Source organism: Anastrepha ludens, chromosome 2 (assembly GCF_028408465.1).
Source record: "Anastrepha ludens isolate Willacy chromosome 2, idAnaLude1.1, whole genome shotgun sequence".
Classification (NCBI taxonomy): Eukaryota; Metazoa; Arthropoda; class Insecta; order Diptera; family Tephritidae; genus Anastrepha; species Anastrepha ludens.
In genome coordinates this window covers 160,141,342-160,154,984 of record NC_071498.1, presented here as the reverse complement: position 1 = coordinate 160,154,984, position 13,643 = coordinate 160,141,342, and the positions used below count along the sequence as shown (strand labels likewise).

Sequence of the window (13,643 nt, the reverse complement as noted above, 5' to 3'; positions counted from 1 at the left end):
TCCTCCTTATAGTAGTTGATCAGAAGAGAGTTCCACCATAGTGATGACAGGCCTTTATCGCAGCTTGACTATCGGAAAAGATATTTATATCTGCCTTCCAATAGCGATTCCTAAGCATTTTGCATGCAGGATCGCGAAAACCTCTGCTTGAAAAACACTACTAGTTTCCGACAGTTTAAAAGAGATTTACTTAAACAAAATCTCCGCTCCAACTCCAGATTCCATATTGGATTCTTCGGTGAAAACACAGGTACCTATGTCCGTGCAGACTCTCCCCACCTTCCAATCGAACCTGCTTGCAACACAACTCTCAAAACCCAGTTTGCAGATGGAGAGATCCGTACGAGTTACAGAGAAGGAAGGAGTAATCTGCTTCAAAATATATCCTACAGGAGATTGCCTCCAGAGGCTAACCTCCTTAACCTAAGCGCCAATAATTACAAAAGATAATGTCTCCCGGAACAACTTTGCTGAAGACAGTAACGGCCAAGGTTTTAAAATTTGAATCGAAAGTGCCAAGAGTTTATTGAAAATATTATGTATGAAACTACTTCAAATATAATTAATCTCAGGTAGTAAATTTTAACCCTCTGACTCCTACCTAAATAAACATTTTTGACCCTTTCCAAAACAGATATAATGAAAGCTCAGTAAAAAAATGCAGTTGGAGGGCTAAATTGTTGGGCAGAGATTTTAAGCAACCAATTTTACTGGGGGTAACTCAAGACGAAAAACTCGTGCGGCTTACGGTTAGTGCGCAAGAAAGCTTTGTCTTTTGTCTTTGTGTTTTTGAATATCGTGACCAAGATGAACTTCGCGTAGATATTTAATAACATTGACAGACGGTGGAGTTAATCCGGATTACGGGCAATTAATCTGACCAAAATCGTAGTGTGACAAACGGTTGTTATGCGGATTAGTGAACAGCTGATTTGCTTATTGGATAGTTTTGTCAGTAAGAGATGGACGCAGGCAACAAATACGGGTATTAACTGCGCTGATACTAAGAAATAATTATTTATTTTAAAAAAATTGCTATTCTTCAAACTCCTCCGAAATATCAAAACAATTATTATAATTTCGAAAGTATTAGTATAAACTCGCATTGCTTCCGTATTGTCTTAGGGAACAAGAATCTCAGAGCGAGAAATCTGGAAAACTGTAAGTTTGATATCACACAATTTGTAGGGTTGTAATTCATCTTATATATTCATGAAGTACCGCAATGGTACATTTTGGGAGTATGACATGCATATAATGGACAACGCCAGACTCAAGGAGCACTTTTGCCTCATATAGTTTCAGAATATTATATTTATAATGATTGTTTTCAGCCTTTCTTTTCTGCTCTTTAAAAGTTTGACTATTCATTCATTCACAATACGTATTAATCCATTTTCGGCAGTGTTGCCATCGAAACTTCTCCTAATCCGAGTAAATTACGGGATTTAAGTCTAGTACGAGGATATTCAATAAGTTTTGCGGTTCGATGAGAAGAACGCATTTTATGTTTTGAAATACACTTCGTGAGAATCGGAAAGGACTGCATTTGATGGGAAAATGATTTCCACGCATGCATTTTTTTAGGGCTGGATACAGATGGTCGGACTTTTATTCAGAGGTTTTAACCAGAGAATGGTATTGTGCCTTGTCCTGATGGAAAATAATTTTTTTCTTTTGCAAACTGGTTTTGTTTCACGAATTTTTTCCTTCAGTTGATCTTAAAGGTTACAGTAATATTCCGATTTTTTGTTCTACCATTTTGAAAGTAATCCGGAAACAAAATTCCTTTCGCATGCCAGAACACTGATGTTAACACCGTCTTGGCCGATTTCTGAACTCAAACTCGTTGCGAAGCCGAAAAACCAGGTTCCCACCACGCTTTAGTCTCTTGTTTTGATTTGGGATCATGGTGATAATATAGATCCGAGTCTCATTCACAGTGATAAATCGATGCATAAAATCCACTTTATCCTTTCGAAAACTCTCGAAATGTTGCTGAGAAAGTCGCATTCGAATATGTTTTTGTTCCTTTGTTAGCGAATGCGGCACCCACTGTGCGTCCACACAGCTTTCTGAAACCCAATACTTCAGTTAAAACCTTGCTTACGTTGCCAACGAGATGCCTGTGGCTTCTACTAAATCTCTTTCATTCCCTCAACAATTTTCCTGTATTTTTTCTACGATGTCTGCAGTTTTTGCTATTTTTGGACATCTTTGATGTGGATCGTCTTCACGACTTTTACGACCACGTTTGAAGTTTGTACTGTACTAATTAATGGCTTTACTGTACTAATTAATGGCGAAAAGTCCTTATACACTTTCAACATTCGTTCACAAATTTCCCCTGCTTGTAAACCTTCCAAAAGTAAAAATTCGATCACTGCACAATACTTGATTTTTTCCATTGTAGAAAATACTGTGACACGCCGTTACTAAATGAGTTGTAAACAGAATGAATTGACAGATTCAAATAAAACTTCACAAATGTTCATATGAAGAGTGTACCAACATAACAAAAAAATGTAGGCTAGTAGCAACGCCCTCTTTTATCGAACCCCACAACTTATTGAACAACCTGTTAGTTGATCCGGGATAGTTGCAATTAATTCCTGAAATAATTCCTAATTAATACATTAATCTCGAGTAACGCCACTGTGCATGCTATCAGTGATATCGTTCTGTACATTTTTCTTCCATTACTCTTACACCATAAGCGGAAAAAGGTCTGGCTATTATCCCATTTTGCTATTTTCCTATACAACCGCTCCTATACCAAGAATGTCGTATGTGCCAAATTTCGTTGCAGATATTTGGACTTTTGTTATATTAGAATTATGAGCTGCAAAGAGAATTTTCGATGTCAAAACGACTTTATTCTAAGCAGGTATTATAATCCGCTACGTCATAGATTTCATTTTTGTTTTCGCTACTGCTCCGAACTTGAACGGTAGCTGGAGGATGCCTAAAAAATTGTACAAGTAACGCTGCAGCCGACTCCAAGTTCTTTGTTAGTACTCAAACTACAAAGAGCATTTACACTTTTTTTTACTATTGCTCTGAGGTAGCAGTGACGAGCAGTAACCTGCGCCATTACTCAAGTGTTCAAGTACAGAAGAGTAGCGAGAGCAGATCAGTAGCTAGAGTACTACTCTGTGTTTTCTCAGTGTTTTCCTTGTTATTACTGCCACGAAGTAGTTAATGCAAACACGAATTACAACTATACAAAAACATAACTCATATTGCCGTCCTCCAAAAACCATATGCAAGTGTGAGTGAGAGAGAAAATAACTGTGGATATCGCTTCATAAAATAGAAAAAATTTATTTAAAGAAGTCTGCCTATCAATAATCACAATATTCACTTTTTTCGTACATGAATTTCTAAAGTTTCGCTTATCTAAACACATTAACGAATGTATTTTGAATTTTTTTGCTTTTAAAATTTCCAACTCTTCTTTATATGCGTACAAAGTAAAAGATCAATTAAGTAAAAGCTAAAGTCTTACTCACAAGTTACAAATATTTCATTTATGAACTAAAAAGATTAAATAAGAAATGCACATACATACATATAAAAAGTAAAAGTACATATGAAAATGGAAGCAAATAGGGAATATGATTTTCGCACATACATACATACAGCAATTGTTACTTTTATTTGTAATTTTTTTTTTTTCATTTTTTTTTTTCATTTTCTTTGTTTTGTAAAAATATGAACCATATTCGGCAAAAAAGTATAACTTATTTGTGTTAATAGTAGACAACTTTTCAAAGCAGCTAGTCCAAGCTTATAACTGAAATTTTGCTAAAATTTAATAAGACACAAAACTGCATAACCGAAAAAATTCTAAAAAATCAGTATACAATTTTTTTTTTTGAATTTAAAAGCAATTTATCAATTTTTTTTTTAGTTTAATTTTTTCATTTATACTGTTTCTCTTATAAATGGCTTGTTTATGAATCGTTTTTAATTTGTTATTAAATTAAAACGAAAAGAGTAAATTTCGCAAAATCTTCAAATTTTTTTAAGTTTAGCAGCAATTTTTCGTACATTTTTTTATATTCTGTTTGTCAAGATTGTGTTTTATGCTATTTCTGTTAGAAATGGTTTGTGTATGAATCGCTTTTAATTTGTTATTAAATTAATACAAAAAAAAAATTAAATGCGAAAATTTTTCCAAAAAATCGCTGTACGATTTTTAGTAACACTCACTGTATATGGTATGCGTTCATATTGGCTTCGAGCATAATTAAACATTTTGTTTTTGTATTTAATAAATTCTATATATTATTTGTGCTTTAGATAATTTTCGTGATCGACATTTTCGATGTTTCTTTCAATAGGATTACGAAGTGTAATAATTGCACTGATGCGCTGACAATTTTTGTTGGGTTTTCATTTTTTTTCATTTTCTCAGCTAACAAGCAAATATTCTTATTTTTGCTTGGCTGTGTTATGTTGCCGCTGTTTGAATTAAAATTACACTATTTTTTTCTTCTTCCTTTTTTAATTTTTTGCTTTGTCAAAAACCGAAAAAGACAGTCTTAAATTTAAGTATACACCAATTTTGATGCAGGCATTGTTGTTGAGTTTGTTGTTGTTGCTCTGGAGAGGATCCAAGGTATATCATCAATTAAGGTAGGGCATATGTGAAAGCGATGTATTGCGACCTGTCAGTTTTGCAGACTTAAACACATCGTAACACAACATTTGCCGATTGCTGCTGTGTTTGCATTGCTTCACTTCATTAAATTTTTATTTGTATTTTATTTTAAAATGGCGCTTAAACTGCTTTAAAGTTTTTACTTTTGTATTTCTTCCACGGTTGCCTATTTTCGTTTCGATTGCTAGGCATTGTTTTGCTCTGCCAGAGCAAAAGTCTTGCAGGGGAAATGCATTTATGTCTCCGTCTCCTTGCCGAAGCGATCTGTTTGCGGATACATGGGATGCATTTCCAATGTGGATGGTGCCGAAGGAGTGCGAGAACTGCCGAGTATGTTGCAGAGCTCTTGTATCATTTCGCAGTAGTACTTAGTGTTGACATTCTGTCCCAAAAAGTGTAAAATGAGGAAATCACCAATCTGTGGGAACAAAAATGAATAGTTGCAAATTATTAAATATATTCTAAAAACGAGGTAGTACAAAAATAATTTTTAATTTCTAAATAAACTCACATCCAAACGACGTATTAAACTTTGAATTTCCTTGTTTTGTCCCGAACGATATGAACGCTTGATGATGGTTTCGCGTGTAGTTGGCATCATTATGACGACGAGTGAGTAAACCAGTGCTATGGCGGAGATCACCGACAAAATAATAAACCAGAACCTGTAAAGAATTTTTTATTTGGTATTATTATTATTATTTTTTTTATCACATTCAAATTAAATTAAGTTACAGCCTGAAAATCTCAACCAACTTACCACAGGAAAATGTAAATCTTCTCATTTAAAATATTCAATGCCAATACGCACAAAGTGTCGTGGGTCTGTGGTGAACCGCCCGGACCGAATTTGCGGAAGGTGCACTTGGTTAAGCGTGGAAATATTTCAATCATCGGATCGTAGCGGCGCTCCTGATCCATATTTGAGAACTTAATCACGTCTGTGCCGTAAGTCATAAAAGTGCCGCCCAAAAACTTGTCAACCAAGAAGATATTCAATATGACATTGGCAAAATTCAATGCCTCACAGAAGTAGTAAGCGAACGAGTAGCCGTTATGCGAATTCAAGCTGTCCATCAGATATTTAATGATACGCGCCTGACGATCCTTGCGATAGTCGTCGGGTATGGTGATGAAGCCGCGCAGGCCTTCGGTGATGTTGCGCATTTTGCCATCCTCCAGATTCTTCCAAATCCAATGTGGCATGTAGAACATGAGGCCCTGCAGGCGAATTAAAGGCATAAAAGAATAATTTATATTGATTTGCCTGTGTAACTTTAAACAATTAAATATCTCGCACTCACCTGGAAGAACAATACGAATGGCACCCATTGATAGTAGCTGTGAAAGCGTTTCTCTTGTCCATGTTCGTTACCCAAACCGTGAGCTGCCACATCGGTGCCAATTTGTCGGTGCTGTTGCCCGGGTATGGTGAATGTGTAGGTAATCCAACAGAACGTGTTGATGACATGCATTGGTATGGAGCCGTCATTGATGCAGGCGATGGGATCACCTGGTTGAAAAAAAAGAAAAAAAATTCAGAGAAGTTTTAATGATTTTAATCTATAAAATTGTATGTATGTTTTAATAAGTTGAGTTAAAATTAAAGAAAAATACTCCTTGAGATATAGAAAACTGTTAGAATTCTATCGAAAATCCAGCCACACTAATGGATGACTGACCAATAAAAAAAATGTAGCGGTAATTAAAAAAAATAACGATGATTTCTCACTTGCACCGTTTGTTGCCGACGAGCTGGCCTGGATGGTTGTTGCTCAGATCTGGATGCAACTATTTAACAGGTTTCACATGCGTGCTTTTAACCCGAATTTCGCTACCTAAAAGCTGCTCGAGGCATTTTGGGCGTGAGGGGCGCACTAGATTACATCGAGGTTTGCACTTCGACCTCATAGCGTTTTGTGCCTTGTGCTTACATACATATATACCTGGATTAAAAAATCTTATAATAGACCTCAGTTCTCGTACACCATTCATGGATGCGAGCTCTTCACACTATTTAGTCGAAGAAACTACCGCGAAAATGAAGTCCGTCCTGCTAGTTTGGTTGAATGTCTGTATATGATTCGTGTTGTTGTTATTTTAACAGTTTACTAAGCCCCGCGAATACAGTGTAGTCACCAATCGTCATCGTCTGACTTATCTAACGGCAGCCCAAGAAGCGTGCTGTTTTGACAGGTTTGGTCCAGAAGGAGAGGGGTGTTAGGTGAGTTTGAGAGTCTCACGGGCTGCGCGGGTCTCACAAGGCAGCTGAAGCTCCTCGTGTGGAATAGGTGGTATTTGGGCTCCGCGAACGACATTCGGGATTTGGGAGCTTAGGAAGTTGGTAAGAGTCTCCCGTTAAATGTCGTTTAACGTCTGTCTTTATACTGTCCGATCAAAGAATTGCAGTTGCGCTTACACCCATTGCTTTAGGTTTAGCCGAGCTCCTTCTCTTCTTATTTATGGCATGTGTCTTGAAGTTTTTCAATAAATGAAGGGACCTACAATTTTATGCGGCCTCCGAACGGCAGATGGTTTTTTAAGAGGCAGAAATACACTTAGATGTTTGCCATTGTTGCGTGCCGAGGAGCAACCGCTATGAACAACATTTTTTTATCATTTGGGGTTTCGCACTGTAGTCACGCATCAACCCATTCGGCTGCGGCATTCGTGCCGCTATAAATTATTATTGATTGAAGATCAAAGCAAATAGCCTCAGTAACACTGATGGTCAATGACGATCTGAGTATTAAGCAGATTAAAGTTCTACCCGATTGGGAAGACGCCCCGCATGACACTAACCATCTCTAGGCCTTTTCTATTCGCCACTTCTCTGCTCGGTTTTCTTGACGAAAAATTTGCATGTGACAGCAACAACAAAGTTATGGAAAAAGATTCGCCGCTAGCCGAGTATAGTTATATCGTATTAAATTGGTTGCTGTTGTACATTCCCCACAAATATACAGCACAAAATAGAAACTGAGAGGTACTTCTAAGAAAAAATCTTTTTATTGCTAACATTACTTTTCGATTTTTTTTAAACCATTTTAAAGTATAACCCTTTTTTTATTTTGTAAAAGTTGTTTATAACCTTTTTTCTAAAAATATTTTTTTTTTATTATTTTTTTTATTATTTTTTTTTTATATTATTGTAATTTTTTCATTATTTTCTAATTTAATTATTTTTTTTTTTACTTTCATTCTTTTTTATTTTTTTTTTATTTTAAAAATTTCTTTTACTTTCATTATTTTTTAATTTAATTATTTATTTTACTTTCATTAATTTTTATTTTAATTATTTTCATTCTTTTGTATTTAAATTATTTATTTTATTTTCATTCTTTTTTGTTTTATTTTCTTTTTTTATTAATATATTTTACTTCAATTCATTTTTATTTTAATAGTTTTCGTTCTTTTTTATTTTAATTATCTATTTTATTTTCATTCTTTTTTATATGAATTATTTATTTTATTTTCATTCTTTTTTATTTTTATTTTATTTACATTTTTTATTTATTTTTTTCAGTCTTTTTTATTTTAATTCTTTATTTTACTTTCATTCTTTTTTCTATTATTTTTTTTATTAATTTATTTTACTTCAATTCATTTTACTTTAATTATTTTCGTTTTTTTTTTATTTTAGTTATTTTTGGTATTTTTTTATTTTAATTATTTTATTTATTTTCATTCTTTTTTATTTTGATTATATATTTTATTTTCATCCTTTTTTTATTTATTTTCTTTGTTTTTTATTTTATTTTTTATCTATTTTTTTAGTCTTTTTTATTATTTTAATTCTTTTACTTTCATTCTTTTTTCTATTCTTTTCATTTTCTTTTTTTTATTAATATATTTTATTTCAATTCATTTTTAATTTAAATATTTTCGTTCTTTTTTATTTTAATTATCTATTTTATTTTCATTCTTTTTATTTTATTTATTTTCATTCCTTTTATTTTATTTATTTTCATTCTTTTTTATTTTAATTATTTCTTTTATTTTCATCCTTTTTTATTTTCATTTTCTAATTATTTTCTTTCTTTTTTATTTTAATTATTTATCTTATTTTTATTTTATTTTCATTTTTTATTTATTTTTTTTCAGTCTTTTTTATTTTAATTCTTTATTTTACTTTCATTCTTTTTTTTTATTCTTTTAAATTTCTTTTTTTTTATTAATTTATTTTTCTTCAATTCATTTTACTTTAATTATTTTCGTTCTTTTTTTATTTTAGTTATTTTTGGTTTTTTTTTTTATTTTAATTATTTATTTTATTTTCATTCTTTTTATTTTATTTATTTTCATTCTTTTTTATTTATTTTATTTTCATTCATTTTTAATTGAATTATTTATTTCACTCTCCTCTTCTTTTTATTTTATTATTTATTATATTTTATTTATCACTTTAGTAGTATATGAATCAAGTTCATTTTAATTTTTGATGTATATTTTTTTTTATAAAATAAGTTTGTGCATACATTTTCCATTATATTTTTCATCTTAATGATTTTTTATGATTTACTTTATTTGCGTGCGCTCTTTACAGAAGCTCTTTTATAAATCACATCACTGCTTTTTTTATACCTACTTGACCTAAAACTATTTAAATACAAATTCCCCATTAACTATTAAATAAGAAAAAAGAAAGTTCACTTCCCCTAATCGCAGCTGTCACTGCTAATAATTACTTGAATTTATACAGTTACGGAGCGCAGCGCCTGTGATTTTCTCCACCCACTCAGCATCATTAGAAAATGCGTGATCAAGCCAAGCTGTGCTTAAAACTATTAGCTCATGATGCTTCGAAATACTTACACACATACTCACATACGTGCAGGCATACATACATCTGTATTCAAATTAACATGATCAGCAACACTTATGAGACGAGTGCAAACTCATGTAACATGCACACAAGCAAACATGCATACAAATGTAGGGGCATTCACAAAGCCATGCGCTCGTAGATCTACACTCATGCATACATACGTATGTAGTAACTTTATGTAATATTGTGTGGGCGTGTGATTGCCATGCTGGAAACACATACACCCACACATACACTAGGCCTGTAAGTTCAAAAAGTAAGAAGTGAAGGAGAGTAAATATGGAAATGCCATACAAACTAGCATGAAGCCGAAGCTAAAGAAGGAGCTTTAGTTGGACTGCCTTTTTGTTTCTATAATTTTATTCTTTATTTTATGTAATTTTTTTAGTATTTGCTGGTATATCGTATAGTAATTCTGCGTTCATGTTCTAAAAAGATAAGAGCCTAAAGTGCACTTGCTTTGCCTGTTTGAATGCCAGTACATATGGATGTATGTATGTGCTTATGTATGTATGTATATGTATGCATATTTGTATGGCAAACTACTAATGATTTTTTATATTCTGACGAAATGTAATGTAAGCATGCATACAAACATACATTCATACATATATGCACACATACATGCATACATACATACTCACATACATTCAGACGCGTTCATAGTTTTGTGTGTGCATTGTGAAAAATCCAGTTTTGAGTTTGAGTTGTTGGAGTGTTTCGCCGTTGGCTCGTCCGGCAATTGAGGAGCAAGCAAGCACTCTTGCCGCAACACATTTACATATGCAGATAATAAAAAAAAAACAAAAAACAACAAAAAAAAAATAATAATAAATAAACAAAAGGAGAAAACACTGTGTGTCATGCAGCTACATTTATCACTTTATGTGTGTGTGTGTGTTTGCGTATGCATATCTTCCAAAGCTACGAAATACAGCGAAAACATAAGCTTGGCACTTGGCACTTGTCCCTTATGTTTTTATTTTTTTATTTGATGAATTTCAAGCCAAATTGAGTTAATGTGAATTGAATTTAGGGAGTGCCGCTCCATGGGGAATGAACTATGTGCATACGTACGTATGTATGTATGTGTGTATGTGCTTTGCTGGTTTTATTACTAATGTAAACAAAGGTGGCATTAGTTATGTACAACTTTTTTTCTTTTTTTAATTTCTTGCTTAAGCATAATTTTCGAGTACTTCAATCAAATCTGCTTAGAAAGGATACGAGAAGTCAAAGAAAAGCTGGGATAAGATATTTCGATACGCTTTTATACTCTGACACCTGAAATATTTTTGCAATTTTACAGTTCCTAACGGTTCTTAGCTCCATTATTCGACGACATAATCTGCAAATAAAAACTCTCTAATCATCATAAACGGAACAAATGCTCTCTCTTATCACCAAGAGCGGGATAGTCCGCGCGAACAAAAGCTCCCTCTTAAAATAGTAAGAACGGAATACTCCGCAATCTTAGAATTTTTGTTTTTTTTTTGTTACAGTTTGAATAAAATAAAAAATTTTGGTAATCCTGTAACATTCTTTTTCATTACAACAAAGCCGACGCAAGCTATTATGCATAAATCGCGCATTTCGAACGGTGATGCAAAAGGGTAGGGTTTCAAAAATAGAATGGAATTTTTAAGTGTTCATTATTTGAGAATTCAAGGCGTAATACAAATCCCTAAAAGACGTTGATTTGAGGCGTTCGAGCGAGCTTTTATATGACACAGGGGGTTTAACTTACCGGAACGACCCGAATTTCTATGCGAGTATTCACGAGTTATCAACTTTCATTTCAGCACAAGGATGATAGATTACCAGGTTTGCTATTTAGCTATGGTGAAAAAGTCATTGTGAGGGGAACTTTGGCTGCCATATCACTTCGTTGATTCGGCAACCGAACTCTGCACGATCATTTCACATGCATTCGTTCGGACGTTGTTCAGACGGCAACGAAGTATCATTGGTTGGTTTTTTCCTATATCACCAACATAGTCTCAGTTTTTTTGGAAACGCATTCCAAGTGACTTCAGCCCATCAACTGATTCTTGCAAATTCGCTGAGAGCCGAATAACGGTTTGCTACAGAGAATACCTCTGAAAATCTTTTCACCATGCATCAGCAGCCTTCCCCAAAAAGTAAAGACATTTCTTTAATGCTGCTGCAACAACAAAAAATAGCTTCATTCTCACAACGGCTTATCCGGCCAATCACTGTTACTCCAGGAGAATTCGCCGTGCGCGTATGTAGAATATTTATGCTGCTACAATAACAACTAGTAGCTTACATGATGAAAAGATTTTTAAAGGTGTACTACCTAGCAGACCGTTATTCGGCTCAGATACCGCCGACGTCATTCATTTTGTGTTTCACTAAGCTAAAGCTAAATTTTATGAAACAAAAAATGAATCACGTAGAATCCAAAGTTCCCCTCAAACATTTTTTTTTCACCATCCCTAATAAGAAAACCTGGTATGTATCATCCTTGAGGAGCTTCTAAAGCCTACAAAGCGGCAACTATCGTTGTTAGTGGGAGTCTTAACTGGGCACTCTCTGCTAGAGGATTCGTGGGAATTAGCACAAGATAATAATTTTGATAATAATTTTGGTTCTTACTTAAATTAATTCAGCATCCTGACTCACGATTGTGGCTGACTCTCAATGCTAAACGCACAGAATCTCGGCTAAGCCAAAATAAGCAGCCTTAGCATACTCACTTCAGTTATAACGGGGCACCACCTAATAGGTTGGCATGCCCAGAGCATGTTTGCACACATGACTTCTGCAGAAGTTGTCTAGATGAGGAAGAGGAAGAGGCGATGTCGTACCTTCTGTGCCACTGCCTCTATCCGGACGAAGGTTTACTCTTCTAGGTAGACAATTTTGAAATGAATTGGAAGATCTCAGTTTTGCGGAAATCATTCTAAAACGTTCCATGCGGCATCACATCGGGCTATGAGCCTGAGTGTGTGCCAGAGAACAACCGCTTCAACCTAACCTAACATAACCTTAAGTTCTCATATGAAGCCTTCCTTTGAATGGAATTTCAGTCATCCCTGCATTCATATTCATTTAACTTCGTCAACTTCTAGCATCTCATTTTCTGAGTGGCGATTTAACTTCCTCTGGTATACTAGAACTCAACCTCTGAAGTAGCCGAAGACATCTGGGTATACCACTTTGATCAAAAAGTTCCCGAAACAACTGTCTAGTGGATCTCTAAGTCAACTGATTTGAGTTATGCTTTGTTTATTCGGTTGCCACATCTGTGATTTACATTTCCACCAAAATTTTATCGCCATTCCCTGACATTTGTAAAAGTTACGCCCGTCTTGAGTAAATCTACCTCCGCACGTGTTTGCGATGTTTTACAGTTTCAAAATTGGATTTGAATTTGCAACAAGGAGTTTGTATTAATTTTGCGTTAAAAGTGGATTCAATTGAGCGAAAACCTTAGAAATGTTGGGAAATTGTTTTGGTAACGACCCTCTAACGAAAACAGTGTTTATGAGTAACATGAACGCTTCAGAAGAGATCGTGCAATGCTGGTCCGTGACACAGAAAGTGCGCCAAGGGTGCATTAGCCTCTGTTCTCTGAATCTTTGTAGGGCAACTATCAGCCGTCTGTGCAATTTTATTATCAGCAGGCAGGCAGCGTTTCATTAATTAACTTTAATAGCTACCATTCACAAATCTGACATGACTTTTTTCTTTCCTACTATCACATTTTTCTCCTCCTATCTCATCACATTACACAAACTGGTGTACTCTTGCATCTTTCTCTGAGTCTACGCTACCTAAACTTCACCTAGCAAGAAGCTCTGTTTTGTCCAAACGCCACATGTGGCTATAGTGCGACCATTCTCTTCTTCTTAATTGGCGCTATAACCGCTTACGCGATTTTGGCCGAGTTTAACAAAGCGCGCCAGTCGTTTCTTTCTCATGCTAACCGGCGCCAGTTGGACACACCAAGTGAAGTCAAGTCCTTCTCCACCTGATCTTTCCAACGCAGAGGAGGCCGCCCTCTTCCTCTGCTACCACCAGCTGGTACCGCATCGAATACTTTCAAAGCCGGAGCGTTTGTATCCATTCGGACGACATGACCCAGCGACCATTGCTTGACCAAATAATAAATGAGAAGGCTTG

The 13,643-nt window shown here is 34.5% G+C and overlaps 2 protein-coding genes across 4 annotated transcripts in view; one reads left to right on the top strand and one right to left on the bottom strand.

The window, feature by feature from the left end:
• The window catches only part of LOC128855694 (dedicator of cytokinesis protein 3), a 161,882-nt gene that overhangs the window by 85,418 nt on the left and 62,821 nt on the right, over positions 1–13,643 (top strand). The window lies entirely within an intron of this gene.
• LOC128855695 (innexin inx3) overlaps positions 3,299–13,643 on the bottom strand; it is a 35,116-nt gene continuing 24,771 nt past the window's right edge. For all 3 annotated transcript variants that reach the window (XM_054090827.1, XM_054090826.1, XM_054090828.1), the window contains exons 3-6: positions 5,971–6,179; positions 5,427–5,887; positions 5,178–5,331; positions 3,299–5,084 (exon numbers count right to left, since the gene is read on the bottom strand). In XM_054090827.1, coding sequence (XP_053946802.1) covers positions 4,902–5,084; positions 5,178–5,331; positions 5,427–5,887; positions 5,971–6,179 — 1,007 coding nt within the window. In that variant the 3' untranslated portion in view covers positions 3,299–4,901. The remainder of the gene's footprint in view (positions 5,085–5,177; positions 5,332–5,426; positions 5,888–5,970; positions 6,180–13,643) is intronic.